We start from the raw sequence: 15,331 nt of genomic DNA, 5'->3' as shown, positions 1-15,331 counted from the left end.
GGCGTTAGAAAAAGGATGCCTAATAACTGATTAATCCCAATTCAAATTCAGTAGAGCATATAAGTAGAGCCAAATTAATAGTAAGGAAACAATGTATTTCATATCTAATTTTTAAAAAGTCATTTGTGGAAAATAACAACAGACCAATCACAATTTGTTTGGCCACCTCATCATTTTGGTAACTGGAAATCTATTCATTTAAAATGTGAACGGCTGACATTTTTAATCAATAGTTTGAAATGTTAATGTTGTTACTCTGGGAGGAAATAATTTCCTATTTAAATGGATCGATTTTGTTCAGGAGAGAGTTGTAATCTCTAATGACGTGGTAAGTCATTTAGAAATAATCTGAGCAGCTGTGGAACGACAGGGTCTGTCACTGAAAGAGATCAGGCAATAGTTTCAGAAAAAGATTTAATCGAAAATATATGTTGGTTGGTGAACATTTATTGTCCTTGGTTATAAATAATATCTATTTATGCTAATAATATAATTCTAAATAAATACAAACAACCACGGAAAGGAAAATGGTAAAATGAGTATACTTGACTGATCTTCCAACAAAATTTCTCCTTCCCCCAGAAATCGCAACTATTCTCGGAAAGAGGCTCCTGAATTGTTAGACTATCAGAAGGAGAAACAAGAAGCAGTCCTTATAAGAGATGCATACTTAATCTGACGATGCAACCTTTAAACAAATGTTTCACCTACCATGACATCTGTTTGGCTTATCTGATTTTCTGTTATAATTGCCTCCAACTCTCATAAAATACCATAAAGGTATCACGCTTAAGCACAAAGGAAATACAAGTCATTGTTTCCTATATTACAACAACTCTCCGGCAACACACACATCCCCCATATAACTCATACAGCTAGGCTCTCAGGCGCCAGGGACAGAGGCAGAAACAGCAAGTGAACTGACTTGCTCAGGACAGGGTTGCCAATACATAAGTATAAGAATGTTGTTCTGTGGCAATATTTGAGACAGACTACTACTAAAAATAAAAAAAAAAAATTGGTTGTTTATCTGAAATTCAAATTTAACAGGCCATTCTGTTTTCTTTTTTGCTTGTTTATGTTACTGCTGTTGTTGCTTTTATTTTGCCTTTTGGCCAGATCTGCCAACCTTAACTCAGGAACTTTAGTTCTATTCTGTGGCTGGCTCTGCTGCTTTTTAACACTATGATCTTGATTCAATCACTTTCCCTCAGATTTTCAAATTCTTCAGCCAAAATAATGATTCCAAGTTTCCATTTTTATATTTCAACTTTGAGGAAAATTCCCACACTTAGTAAACCACTTCCAGGTCAGTCAGAGCAGACTGCCAAGCAATCAATTGATTCTCAAAACAAATGTTACAATTTGGTAGCTGAGATTAAAATTGACCATAGTGGCTTCAGTTATTTAGAGGAGGATGATGATATCAGATTAACAGGCAACATTCTGTCTTTGTAATGGCCAAACCCCCTCCCAACTATCTATAAAATATTTTAATTATATTCTTCCTTCTTCCCTAAATGTCCTTGCTTTGAATATCATATTATCAGACTAAACCACTCCCTGCTGCAGCCATTTATGGACTTCAGTGTCCTCTCCATCATTTCTTGGAGATTTTGTCCCTTGGCTCGCTGTCACCCTCTCCAATACTACTCCAGCCATAATTCTTGGTAATTTTATTATCCACGTGGATGATGCTTCAAACACCCTAAAATTTCACTTATTTGACTTCCTCTTCCTCTTCTTCTTTGATATACCTTCAAAATATCTATATTTTAATCATTCCTCCCACTTCTTCCACTAATTCTATCCTCAACCAAACCGCCACTATTTTTGTCTGGGTTATTCTAGTAGTCTCCTAATAGCTCTCTTTTGATTCTTGTCCCTTATAGTATATTCTAAGCACAACAGCCAGAGTAATCCTTATAAAACCAGGTAGATTTTAACATTCCTTTACATAAAAGCTTCCAGTGTCTCTTCATCTCACTCAGAAAAATCAAAGTCCTTAACAATGGCTATAAGGCCCTACATGATCTAGATTTGTTTTCTCTCCCACAACTCAACCACTTACTCACTTTGTTTCAGAAACACTGGTGTCCCTGATGTTATTCAAGCATTTCAGAAACTTATTTCTCTTTTGTGGATGTTGCATTTGCCCTTCCCTATGCTTGAGAATGCTATTTTTCCAGATATCTGTATAACAGACTCCCTTACCTCCTTTGTCTTGTTCAAATGCCAACTTCTCAGTGAGGTTTTCCCTGATCACCCTATTTAAAATTGAAATTCTGTCACCCCGACTGGCACTCCCCATCCTCCCCTGCCCCATTTCATTTTCCCCCATAGGACCATATATTTATAATATAAAATTAATAGATTGTGGGTAAGTTAGAAAAAAATAGATAATAGGAGGAAGAAAATTTTAAAGATAAGCCATTATCCTCATCACATAGCCATATCCTTGTTGTTCTTGCAGGTGCCATGGAGTTAATCCTGACTCCTAGTGACCCTGTGTACAGCAGAGGGGAACTCTGCCTGGTCTTTTTGCGCCATTCTCTCACCTTCCAGCACTATATCAGACAATGCTCCCCTGCTATTCATAGGGTTTTGATGACCAATTTTCTTTGGAAGTGGGTGGCCAGGTCCTTCTTCTTAGTCTGTCTTAGTCTGGAAGCTCCACTGAAACCTGTCTACCGTGGGTGACCCTGCCGGTATTTGAAATACCGGTAGGATAACTTGCAGCATCACAGCAACATGCAGCCACCATTGACAACCAACAGACGGGTGGTGTGGTTCCCTAACTGAGAAATGAACCCGGGCCGTGACAGTGAGAGCATAGAATCTTAACCATTGGACCACCAGGGCTGGCAAGACATATCATTACCACAACAATATTGCTTTCAGACATTCTACAAAAATGGATTACATCGTAAATACTGTATTAATACCTACTTTTCAGTTAATATATAATAACAATCTTTCCATTTGAAAAAATATTAATTTACCACATCATTTAGTCCTTTTAAATTGTGGTAGATCATATCTCAGCATATAGTTGCCCTATACACTGTCATAGTCTCATCCCCTAGATATGCAAGTCCTCTGTCAAACTTCTTTTTATATAATTAGAATATTTGTGTGTATTTTATGAAGCTATTCAACTATTAATATAGATGAAATTTATCACTTGAAGGTATTCATGAAGTGGTTATTGAATTTGACTTCTGCATACCGAAATGAGTGTTTGCTGGAATGCCTAATTTTGCCAGACATACATTGCTGAATATATTCATCATTAATGAGACACACATACTACACTTTAGTAATTGTAAATATTCAGGGATCTTCTCAATAAATCACTCACTTTTGTCAACTTGGCCTTTTACTATTTACATGTTTTTGTTATGCTAGTGCGGGACAATATAACACAGCAGTGCAATGGACCAAACGCCAGAGAAGGTTTTCTCTTGGGAAACTAAGGGTGCTAACCTGATACTATCTACTGTCACTCAAAGTACCAACTGCATGTGGAAGGCAGTGTAGCTGAATAAGACTAACACCAGAGTAGAAGTCAGGAGGTCTGGACTCCATTTCCAACTCTTGCCACTCTTGCTGTGTGACTTAGACCAGTGGTTCTCAATCAGAGCCTATTTTGCCCCCAGGGGACATCTGGCAATGTGTGAAGACATTTTTCATAGTCATGACTGGGGGTTTGCTGCTGAGATCTGATGAAAAGAGGCCAGAGATGCTGCTCAACACTCCACAATGTGCAGGACACCCCCACCCCCATGACAAGGAGTTAGCCAGCTCCAAATGGCAATAGCACTGAGATTAACAAGTCCTAAATTAAGCAAATGACTATATTTCTCTAGGTTTTGCTTTCCTCATTTGTAAAAGATTTTAATCATGTCTCAAAAACTCTCCACCAATGAGCTTAATATAGTAAACTGCACTCATAGAAGAGTACCAAGGCCTTCAATACAGTTCAAAATTATTTAGAAAGAGCATTTATTTCCAAACCTATTTCAGAAGAATCTGATACAGAGACAGGGTAAATGACTTGTTTGAGAAAATCTGGCAAAGGAATAGAATGCTGGTCTCTGGGGTCTCCAGTCTGTACTGTCAACCTCATCACACAGCTTCCAAGAGACAATGTGACATTGTAAGAAATGCCTAGCTGGAAATACTTGCTGAAGTTTTGGTCACAAACTACAACAAAACCTGTTTCTATTCTTTTATCTGTATGGAGTGGGTGGAGTTTTTCTTCTCATTTTTGGGTTGCCTTAAGAGAGCTCAGGCACTTGAGTTCTTCAAATAGTCCATGTGATTTTCTTCTGTATTGCTAACTCAAGTGTTTCTCCATAAATCCCAAGCCACAGTACCATTAAATAATTGATTGCATACATCTACTTTTCGAGTTTTACAGATCAGTATCAAAAGTTTCATGTCCCATGGAGATCTCTTAAGGAAAATGATAACATTGTGTAGAATATTTTATTCATCTAGTACTGACTTGATTAATCTCTTATTAGGGAATTAACCATATATATAACATCCTATAAACTGTAGTCATTTTAAAACTACTTCAAGAGGAATAAATCCAGATACATTGGCTCTTCCCACTATACCATCTGAAGACTAGTGAGGACACAATTTACAATGCTTAGCTGTTCAAAATATTTGTACTGTTTATACATGCTTCTGTTGTGAGAAACAGAAGAAAAGGTTTCAGAAGTCTGTCATATCCAGGTAACCAACTTTCTCTGATGGCTTCACAGGAAACGTAGGATACCAATTATTATCTCTATACTGGAGCTGAATTACCCTTATCAAAGGCTGATGCAGCCATGAGAAGATTCAAGACAGTGATCTCAAATTGTTCCTGAGCTAGCTGTGCCAGATATTTGGTTTCACTTTGAAAATCACTTGTTATTTGACAAAAAGTGTCACTGGAACAGGTAGGTGAGGCCATCGCTATTTCTCTTCTGTTTTATTTTTTAGTGGAGGTTAATTTGAGATGTGAAAAGCAAAGGCAGAAACACGCTTTTCAGGTTCAACACCTTTAATGAGCTAGGAAAGCCAATTTTGTATCAAGTAAGCACCTAATTAGGCAAATAGCACACAAGGACATGGATCTGAGAAGGGTGATTTTAAGTCAGGTTTTGATATGTAACTTCTTGAGAGGAGGACAAACAGTCCATTGAAGGGACAGCTTGTTGGACTAACAAAAAGATGTCACTCTGAACCTCAGCTTACCTGAGAAAGACTCATGTTTTCCCAAAGAGAAAATAGGAAAAAAAATCATTGAGTTACTGATCAATAATTCCTCCAAATTAAATTAAGAAGTAATTAACTAACTTCTACATTCTAATGTTACATTTTGCAAAGGAAGTGTTGACTTAGACTAAAAAGTGCATGCTTATTGCTCAAATGCTTTAAAGGCTTGCATAACAGGAGAAGCAATATGTTTGAGCAATGTTACAAGCACCTCAATTTAAGGGGCAAGAAATTAAAATGAACATAGCAAATATGTGACTAGCAACTCACAGACTATAATAGGCATATATCCTGCTAATATCTCAAAATTATTTTATGTAAGTTAGATAGTTAACAAGACTTTTTCATTTCACACTCAGGCCTCAGGACTTCTGAAACATGACTTCATCCCAAGAATATAACACTACCACCACCACCAAAAATAATTCATACTGGTGAAAGTGAAAATTGTAGAGATGACAGTACCAAAATTTATGAACAATTTCTTAATCAAAAGAATGAAGTGAAAGTTCGATGAAACTTATAAGATAAACAGAGCAGAGTCATCATTCGCTTAAACTGATTATCATTGTGTAAAATAAAACCAGCACACAGATTCTGGACATCAAATACATTTCAATTTGGCCATCAAAATCATCTACTCTGAGAAATACCTCTTAATCTACTAGAGGGAAAATGAACAGTTAAATATTCCATATGTTTGTATCCTTCAAATGGAGGTGATAATGTCACAAAACCTTCCAGATTCTTACTACATAAGAATCCAATCCTAAGAATAACCTAAGAATAATCATTTATCATCAATTAAATTACTGAAAGTTTCATGTGGAATTCGGATATTCCATATCTTTTTAAGTAAATATAGTGAAAGTCTCTGGAACTGAAATCAATGTATGGTTTTGATTTGTCTTGGGGAAGCATCAGGAATCCTAATATAGTTGCGAGGGATCCCTGTAGTTCTGCATCTTCATGCTGCTCTGTGGGGAGTTGAACTTAAGTATCTTGACCTCCGTATCATTTGAAACTGTGGATTACCTTCTTGTCTGGCTCTTATGCATTGAAGTTTCCATTCTCCTTCTGTGGCCATTCTGCTGGCTTCTGTTCCTCCTCTTATACCCTAAATGTCGGTGTCTTCCCCAGGACAGGACAAGTCATTGACTCTTTTTTCTATATTGTCTTCCTCAGCAATTATATTCTCTTATCTCATAGTTTCAACTACCACTACAATTAATGCTGTATCACTCATGCTACTGCACACAGATAATGCATCTATACTAGCTCTTCTGTCTAATGTGGTCAACGCTGTGTTGTCAGATCAACATACCCCTGTTAAATGTCTCACTTGAGAAAACTCAGCAAAGGAAAATAGAATGCTGGTCCCCTGAGTCACCAATCAACTGGACTGTCAACCTTATCATACTGCTTCTCAGAGGTGATGTGACACTGTAAGAAAATGCCTGGCTAGTAAACTTTGCTTAGCTTTTAGTCATGAACTAAAACAAGATCTGTTTTTATTCTTTTATCTGTATAGCCTAGGGGAAGCTTCCCTCCAGAAAATTTATATTGACTTCAGAGACCTCATGCACCTGAATTCATCAAACAACCCATTTGATAGCTTTTCCATGTTGCTAACTCAAGTTACACTTGAGTGAGAAACACTCAAGTGTTTCTCTATGGATCCCAAGCCATAGTAAATATTCCTTGTTCTGCAGATAACTTGGAAGCTAATCTTGCTGCCCGCTGATTTGTAACACACACATGCCCACTTTTGTTGCTCACATCTAACAGGGAAAAGTAATCATAACAAGATCAGCTCTCTTTTATTGAGTGCTTGCCTTACACTAGGCACAATAACCCTGTGAGTGAGTATTATTATTACCAAAGTACAGATAGGAAAACCAATCCCAGAGCTATCATGTAAATTCTCCAAAGTAACACAGAAAGTGGAAGAGTCAGGGTTCAATCCCATTTATGAGTTCAAAATCTAGTATCCTGCCACAATGCTATAGAAGGCAATAAGCCTTTGTTGCTAACTGATTTGATTATCTGCTCATTTGGAGTCTCTGTCAGTAGAATGCCTGCTTGGACTTCCTCACATTGAAGTTTTAACTTAAACAGCTGTCTAACTGGGTTTGAATCTCAGGTCTTATTACCTAGTTGCACAACTTTGGTCAAAATACTGTAACTATACAAGCCATAATTTCCTCCTCTGTAAATTGGTATAATAATACCTATCTTACAGCATTGGGGTGAGGATTAAATCAGAAAATTATGGTAAAGAACTGAGCGTAGAGCCTGGAACATGCTACATGAAAGGCAACTCTTATGATTATTTTCCCCACCCTTGTCCTCCAGCATCATCAGTTCCCCCCTTGTCATAGCAGTATACTTAATTATATGTTTACTTACTCTATGAAATCTCCCTGAAGGCAGGAACTGTATTGTTCACCAGTTTTCTCAAGCATCCAACTTACTGCTTGGCACCCAGTACATGTTGATACAATTTTCCTTACAGCTGCTATAGAACACTTTGACTGGATATGAAGACTCTACCTTTGTTTGTTCAGAATTTCAGGCTATACCTACCCCTCCAGGCATTCGATGGCTTCCTAGAGTTTTAGCTAATGGAACTTTTAGTGTTGTTAAACACTGATACCTCCAACCAGTCCCTCCTGGCAGGACTTTCCTGACTAGTTATAGCCCCCGAAACCCAGTACAGAAAGATATGCCTCCCTGTGGGCCAAGACAATTTCTATATGAGGAAATCCTTAATCAGAGCAGCTATGAAATGTGAGAAGCATGCGGAGATTGCAGAGGGCAGACACTCTTGGGCACAGCTTCTTGAGTTGAATTTGAAAGCTTGAATGACATCAGGCTAAAATCTCATCTTGGAAAAAGAAGATCAAAGCATACGGCTTGTCAAGCAAAATAAGCCACCTTGCCCTTTCGGAGACAGCACAGAGGCTTTATTAAGCATGTAAGATTATTTTTAAGGTCATTTCTGGGAATTTAAATATAAACGCTAATAAATGAATATGTAGCCCAGAGGAATTCATATGACTTTTGATGAGTAAAAATGATTCAGAAAGATATTTTAAGTGAAATCAGTCAGCAAATAAAAATGTTATTTTCATTCTAAAAGTGAGGGAGTGTTTTAATTAATCATACGCTAATAAAGAACTTAATGATATTGCTATATAATGATTTAAAAAAGAAAATTGAATCAAAATGTTTGCTTTTTCAAAGACCATCTCCTATGAGACGCCTCTTTGAGGCCTGACTTTGAGAGACATTTTGACTTTGTACAAAGTGATATTTTATATAGCATGTGTTGTCTAGACGGTATTTTATAAGAAAACATTTTTTTGTTTATACAGTGATGAGAGGAATGATCTAATGAACTATGGTTAAAAGACATAATACTAAAAAGTGGCTATCTGAAAAGAATTATTTCTGAGTTTCTTAAAGATGATGATAGTTGTGGCACACACAATCTAAGATGGCCCCCAGTGATCCCACCTCCTGATATTTATGTTCTTATGTAATCCTCTCCCTTTGAGTGTGGGTGAAATTTGTGACTTGCTTTTAACAAATAGCACACTGCAAAGGTGACAGGATGTCACTTCCATGGTTATGTTATATAAGATTATAACTTCCATCCTGCTAGAAGACTCTTTCCCTTGCTAAGTTTAATGAAGCCAGCTACCATGCTGTGAGCTGCCCCATGGAGATGCTCACATGGCAAGGAACTGAGGTCTGTATCCAGCCAACATCTTGGAAGCAACTGAGGCTTCAGTCCAAAGCCCGAAATGAATTGACCTAATCTTACTGAAAACTCCGTAAGTGAGATAGGAAATGGATCCTTCTCTAGTTGAGCCTGAGATGAGACCCCAGCCTTAACTACCGTCTTGATGGCAGCCTCATGAGAAACCCTGAAGCAAAGGAATCAGCTAAACTATGCCAGGGTTTCTGACCCACAGAAACTGTGAGACAATAAATGAATACCTGTCATTCTGAGTTGGTAAGTTTGTGGTAATATTACACAGCAACAGATTAATAATAGTAATTAATTGCAATTTCCATTCGGTAGGTGTCCACTACACATCAAGCAATCTGCTATGTGATAACATAGCTAACTAGCTAGCTAGCTACCTGTATGGTAGGTAGATAGGAAGATAGATGATAGATAGATTCATTGTTGCTAAATCCTCAAAACAACCCTATGAGCTAGAGACTATTATTGTTCTCATACAAATGAAAAACCTAAGGCACAGAAAATTTAATTTCTTATCTGAGTTTGCATAACTGCTTATGTCCAAAGTTCACATGGATGATCTCTTCTCTATACTACATTAGTCGATATCTAGCATTAAAAGAATAAATTAAATTAATTAAAAAGTAATGTAGAAGAGAATGAGCTAATGAGTAAATTGGAACAAATCCGAGAAGTCTATAAATCAGGTAAAATTATATCTATCCATTTTCCTGTGCAGAATCTAATATTTTTTCATATTGGTATTAGACTTTATTATTCAATTTCAGTTTAATTTTCTTTGCATTTCAAAAAATAGTATTTGTGAGAGTAGCAAAAATAAAATCAGTAAACCAGCCAGTGATTTTAAAAACTATTTCTTTGGTGTGATATTATCTTTGGACATTTTCTAGTTGCACTTTTATTCCAACATCTCAACCTCCCATCTTAAGTCTATATACCTCTAGTCTGAATTTTTACAATATTATTTATAAAGAAACAACTTTCCTCTGACCAAACTTGGGACCTATCACAAAGAAAAAAGGTAAGAGAGCTACAGGGCAGATCAGTAGAAAATATACAGACTGAAATATGGAGAGAAAAGATAGAAATTACAGAGATGATCACAGGAGACATAAGGAAAATGAAAAGAAAATGAAAAAATGGGGTAGAAGCAATATTTATGGAAATATTAGCAGAGAATTTTCCAAGCCTAAGGGACTGCATCAAAACACAGTTTCAAGAATCACTCTGAACCCCAATCAGGATAAATAATAAAAATTGCAACTAGACACATCTCAATAACACCGCTAAAAACCAAGGATAAGAAGAAAAACTTAAAACAGATATAGAAAAAAGACACATGACCATCAAAAGAGGAACAATAGGACTGACAGCTAATCCCTCAATAAGAATGCAAAAGCCAAACAAAATGGAATTACATTTTTATACTGCCAAAGAAAGTAACAACCAACTTAGAATTCTGCATCTAGTTAACATGTCCTGCAAAAGTAAAGATCAATTAGGGGCCGGCCCGGTGGTGCAAGCAGTTGGGTGCGTGCACTCTGCTGCGGCGGCCCAGGGTTCGCAGGTTCGGAACCCAGGCCCGCACCGACACACCGCTTGCTAAGTCATGCTATGGCGGCATCCCATATAAAGTAGAGGAAGATGGCCACGGATGTTAGCTCAGGGCCAATCTTCCTCAAGTAAAAAGGGGAGGATTGGCATCAGATGTTAGCTCAGGGCCAGTCCTCCTCACAAAAAAAAAAAAAAAAGTAAAGATCAATTAAAAGCATATGCACGCTAAAAAGCTGAGAGGATTCACTGCCAGTAGACCCACATGAAAGAATAAAGGGAGCTTTTCAAGAAAGAGAAATCATCTCAGAAATAAGAAAATAGAGGAAAGCCTGAAAAGCAATGGAAAATGCATGTAAATCTGAATAAATATTGACCAAGCAAAAACAATAATAAATTCCTCTGAGATTTAAAATATAGAGAGAATGAATACACTTGAAAATAAGAGCACAAATGATTGAAAGGGGTACATGTGTAAAAAATGTTCACAGCAACATTGTTTGTATTAACAAAAAATGAGAAACAACCCAATGTCTAATAACAAGAGAATAGATAACTAAATTATGCTGAGATTATATGAAGACCCAACATATAAGTGAGCAAATGAATAAGCTACAGCTTTACATATACATCAGCATAAAAAAATCCTAGAAGCATAAGGTTGACTGAAAAAAACGAGATGATGACTACATACATTATGACATCATTTTCATAAAGATTAAAAAGTTGAACCATATACGGTTTAAGGATGTTTATAAATATAGTAGAAGTATTAAAAAAGAAAAAGAAGGGAAAGATAAAAGTTCCTTTGGGAAGTGTTTTCCACTTTTGGGGAGGCAAGGGTACAGGATAGATGAGAGAACAAAGGTAGCTGCAATGGTATTGGGAATGTTCTAATTCCTAAGTTGGTTGGCAAGTTCATAAGTGTTCATTTTATTATTAGGCTTCCTATTGTACATAACTCCTATTCTTTGGTATGTACCAATTTGCTTTTGGATGATGCAGACAAATATTTGCTAAAAACAATACTCACACCTTGGAAAACATTTAAAAACTTAGATTTGTAAACATAATGCTTCCTGTTTCAAATGGCAGTAGTTTGAAAAGATAGCACAATTTGAATTGTTAGTTCAAAATCTTTACGTTTGACCATATAACTTGTGTTCCCTAATTAAAAACAAGTAACAGTTTCAAACAAGGTCAAGAAATAAACTTAAATAAAAATGTGTACTGTTTGGAGAATCACAGTATTTTGTGCAAATTTCAAAACATCTAAGTTATAAGGATGAGTTTGTATTAAAGGTTAAAAAGAGACTCTATATTTATTCAAAAGTATTTCATATTACTCACTATAGGTTGTTTTTTAAATATGCACAATTTTGATTCAAAGACACTGGATTCTCAATAGTTCTTATAAAGGGAGCGAGGGCCGACCCCGTGGCTTAGCGGTTAAGCGCGCGCGCTCTGCTACTGGTGGCCAGGGTTCGGATCCCGGGCGCGCACCAACACACCGCTTCTCCGGCCATGCTGAGGCCGCATCCCACATACAGCAGCTAGATGGATGTGCAACTATTACGTACAACTATCTACTGGGGGCTTTGGGGAAAAAAAAGGAGGAGGATTGGCAATAGATGTTAGCCAGTCTTCCTCAGTAAAAAGAGGAGGATTAGCATGGATGTTAGCTCAGGGCTGATCTTCCTCACAAAAAAAAAAAAAAGAGAGTGAAAACACAAATTTGGGGGGTAAAAGGGATCAGATGAAACAGCTTCACAAGTACAGAAAAGCAAAGTAAAATGAAAAGTAAATAATAATAATAAACAAAAATAAACATAAAAATCAAAAATTAAAATGGACATAAACATAAAAAGAAAAAATTAAAATTAAATTAAAATAGTAATACTACATGTTTCAACAAAGAAGTTTCATCCTTTTAGAATCTTAGCGCAAGTAATTTGGAATTTCAAATAAATAAGCTTATATTTATTTATTCTGGTCCTAGCACTGTTCTAGTGCTATGACTCTAGTTGCTGCTGGTCATAATCCTTTATTAATCTTTTAATGTGAAACAGCTTGTTATAAAGATACTGGTATCTATATTTTTCTGCACAGTAATTGGGATTAGCCTGTTTCATCTTCTGATATTCTAGTGAGATTCTTTTATCAATATCCTGATATTCTTTTGATCCTGGAGTAAGATGCTTCCTTTTTGAATTTAGGTTATTAAATATGCTAGATAAATTCCGCATCTTGGCATACAAGTCCCGATATTCATCATACTCCGCTCTAAATTCCTGCTCATACTGCCAACGCTGCTCAGAGGAAACTATAGTGACATAGTTAGTCAAATAATCTGGGAGCCCAGATGCTGAACAAGTCTTCCCAGAGGCAGTGCAAACCTTTTTAACTTCCTTACTGGAATTCAGCTTTGCACCTTTACCTTTTCTTTCAGGATCTGTCTTCCATTTCTCCATCACCTCAATACTGAACACTTGGTTCTTTGCTCTGTGTTTTATAAATTTATATTTGAACTTCTCATCAGACATCAAATGTCTTTTCTTCATGAGCTTTGGATACCTCATTGGAATTGTTATAGAGGCTAATGTTTTTAAAGAAGTATGTTTACCCTGCTGGCTCTCAAATATTCTACTGTTTTGACTAAAACTGTCAACCTCTGGGTCTTGAGTGCCAGGTCCTTCTGCAGTGCTAGAAGAATTGCAGTTGGAATGTACAGGATGAGGAGGATTTGAAACAGAAAGGTGGGTTGTGGGCAGTGGTGGAAGGATGGGATTTGCAGAGGCTGATGGGAGACCCACAGCAGATTTTTCACTGATGTTATTCAAATGACCCTTTGATTTTGATTGTACTGTAGCTGTCAGGTGAGATATTCTGACTTTTTTTTTCCTTAAAGGATCAATAACAGCTGAATTGGAAAGGCATTTCTGAGAAGGAGATGATGTTTTACCTGTACTAGAACCTATAGAAGATTCTGGGTGATTAATGCCAGTAGCATTCTGAAATGGATCTACGCTTCTGGAAAGCACCAACTCCAATGACTGCTTTTCTAGTTCACTGTATCCAGGCCAGTCTCTTTGGAGTTCTTTAAAAACATAATCCTTTAAGGTATATGAAAAATCTTGAGTATTCAGATTGGCTACTTGGTGCAGGATATTTTCAAAGGAGTCCTCATCGTTTTTTTGGATGCCGTCTTTGTGAAGTCGAAAAAGCAGTTCTGGTTTCTTGTAGTCCTTCAATGCCAGTAAGTGAATCACCCTGTCCCTAAATGGCCGCAAGTGCACACTGTCGGGAACTCGTGATTTTCGAATTGTGTATGCAGGGTTAAGGGGAGATGTTCTTTTTCTCTCAGGCACTGGATCTGGAATGGCTTGAGGTGCCTTCTGAATCGGCATTCTTTTCTCTCCATATAGTTTTCTAATTTTTTTCCATCTGTTGCAGGATTCCTCCTCTGCCTGGGTTCTTACTTGTGTTATCTGATAAGAGTTTGTTGTTCTATACACTATCATTTTATCTTGCATCAAATGCAGGCAATTGAGCTGCGAGGGACTATAGCTTGAGACAGTTTGTTGGGTATGGTCTTGATGGTTGCCTTTACTTACATTTGACAATTGAAAGTTAAAGTTGTACACATCAGTGGATGAATTGTTTGGGGGGATTTTGATAAGCCCTCGGAATCCTTGGAACTGAAGAGAAGTTTGAGGGGGTACTGTGTTCTCATGGTTTGGATACGAGTCAATTGCCTGAATGGCCGGCCTGGTAAGCTGCATGGGCAGCACAGTGACATTGTCCTGCCTTAGCTCTATGCCATTTGCCTCTTCCTCTGCCACCTCTCCTTCCTGGTGTACCACTTCCCCTACTGCTCTGCCTCCAGTGGCTGCCATATAGTCGTAGCTGTAAATATCAAAGTTTAAACAGTAAAATACTTTAGAAAATAATGGCTCTCTTTGGCAAAAATTGTGTCCCTTATTGCTATTGTTTGTAAAACTGTAATTCTAAAATATTGTTTCCCAGTGGAACTTCTTTCCCGGGTAAGAAGTACCTGGTTGAGATAGAACCTGGGTAGGTAAAGTTGCTTATAAAAATCTTTCCAATGTTGTTCCTTTCACATTGTTAGTTTCTTTTCAGGAGGAACTCTTAACTCTAACTGGAAAGTGCTAAGTTATTCTCTGAGCTCAGTGCATAAAAGTCATCTCCTCCCTGTAAGTCCAACATCAAGTAGAAGTACTTGGTAGGGGGCATTAACAGGCACTGCAAACTTATGGATACTAGAGGAGAAGGCTTCCACATAGCATGATTAGCATGAAGTCCTCCTTACATTTACCCTGACATGCAAGTGGGTTGTTGAAGCCTTCTTGGAGTTGGAGCCTAGCCTATCAATAGGGGCTCTCATATGATAGCTAAACACTTTATTCTATATGAATAGTGGGTAAAAGCCAACATTTTAGAGGTGCTCATTTCTCTTTTTCAGCTTTCTAACCATCACCAACCTGTGGAAGGAATTTTCCTTTCCTTAGCTTGCCACTTATGTCCGTTAGTCTGCTTCTTTGCACTCTTCCTTCAGAGGAGCCTCAGCAAATCACAGGATTATCCAGGTAAAATTGCCCATGCTGAAAGAAATCTTGCAGCTAGGCGTCCTAGAGGTGTACAGTTTACTCACAGAATGCACACAGATTACGAGAAACCAGTTAGAACTAGTTTCACCCCAAAAGACATTAG

At 37.3% G+C, this 15,331-nt stretch overlaps 1 protein-coding gene and 1 pseudogene across 1 annotated transcript; both read right to left on the bottom strand.

Moving 5' to 3' along the window:
• LOC131400381 (tRNA pseudouridine(38/39) synthase-like) overlaps positions 1 to 4,969 on the bottom strand; it is a 152,641-nt pseudogene extending 147,672 nt beyond the window's left edge.
• A 7,643-nt stretch (positions 4,970 to 12,612) lies between these two features.
• On the bottom strand, positions 12,613 to 14,496 carry LOC131400380 (RNA polymerase II elongation factor ELL2-like). Its single transcript, XM_058535124.1, has one exon. The coding sequence runs from the start codon at positions 14,494 to 14,496 to the stop codon at positions 12,613 to 12,615; it is 1,884 nt and encodes a 627-aa protein (XP_058391107.1).
• Positions 14,497 to 15,331: the final 835 nt, after the last annotated feature.

The sequence above is a fragment of the Diceros bicornis genome, chromosome X, assembly GCF_020826845.1.
Source record: "Diceros bicornis minor isolate mBicDic1 chromosome X, mDicBic1.mat.cur, whole genome shotgun sequence".
Taxonomy (NCBI): Eukaryota; Metazoa; Chordata; class Mammalia; order Perissodactyla; family Rhinocerotidae; genus Diceros; species Diceros bicornis.
Note: the sequence above shows the minus strand (reverse complement) of the source record. Positions and strands in the feature narration are given on the sequence as shown.

What these genes read in the sequence shown, in the direction of transcription:
- LOC131400380 (XM_058535124.1), bottom strand. Translation starts at nt 14,496, where the DNA reads ATGGCAGCCACTGGAGGCAGAGCAGTAGGGGAAGTGGTACACCAGGAA.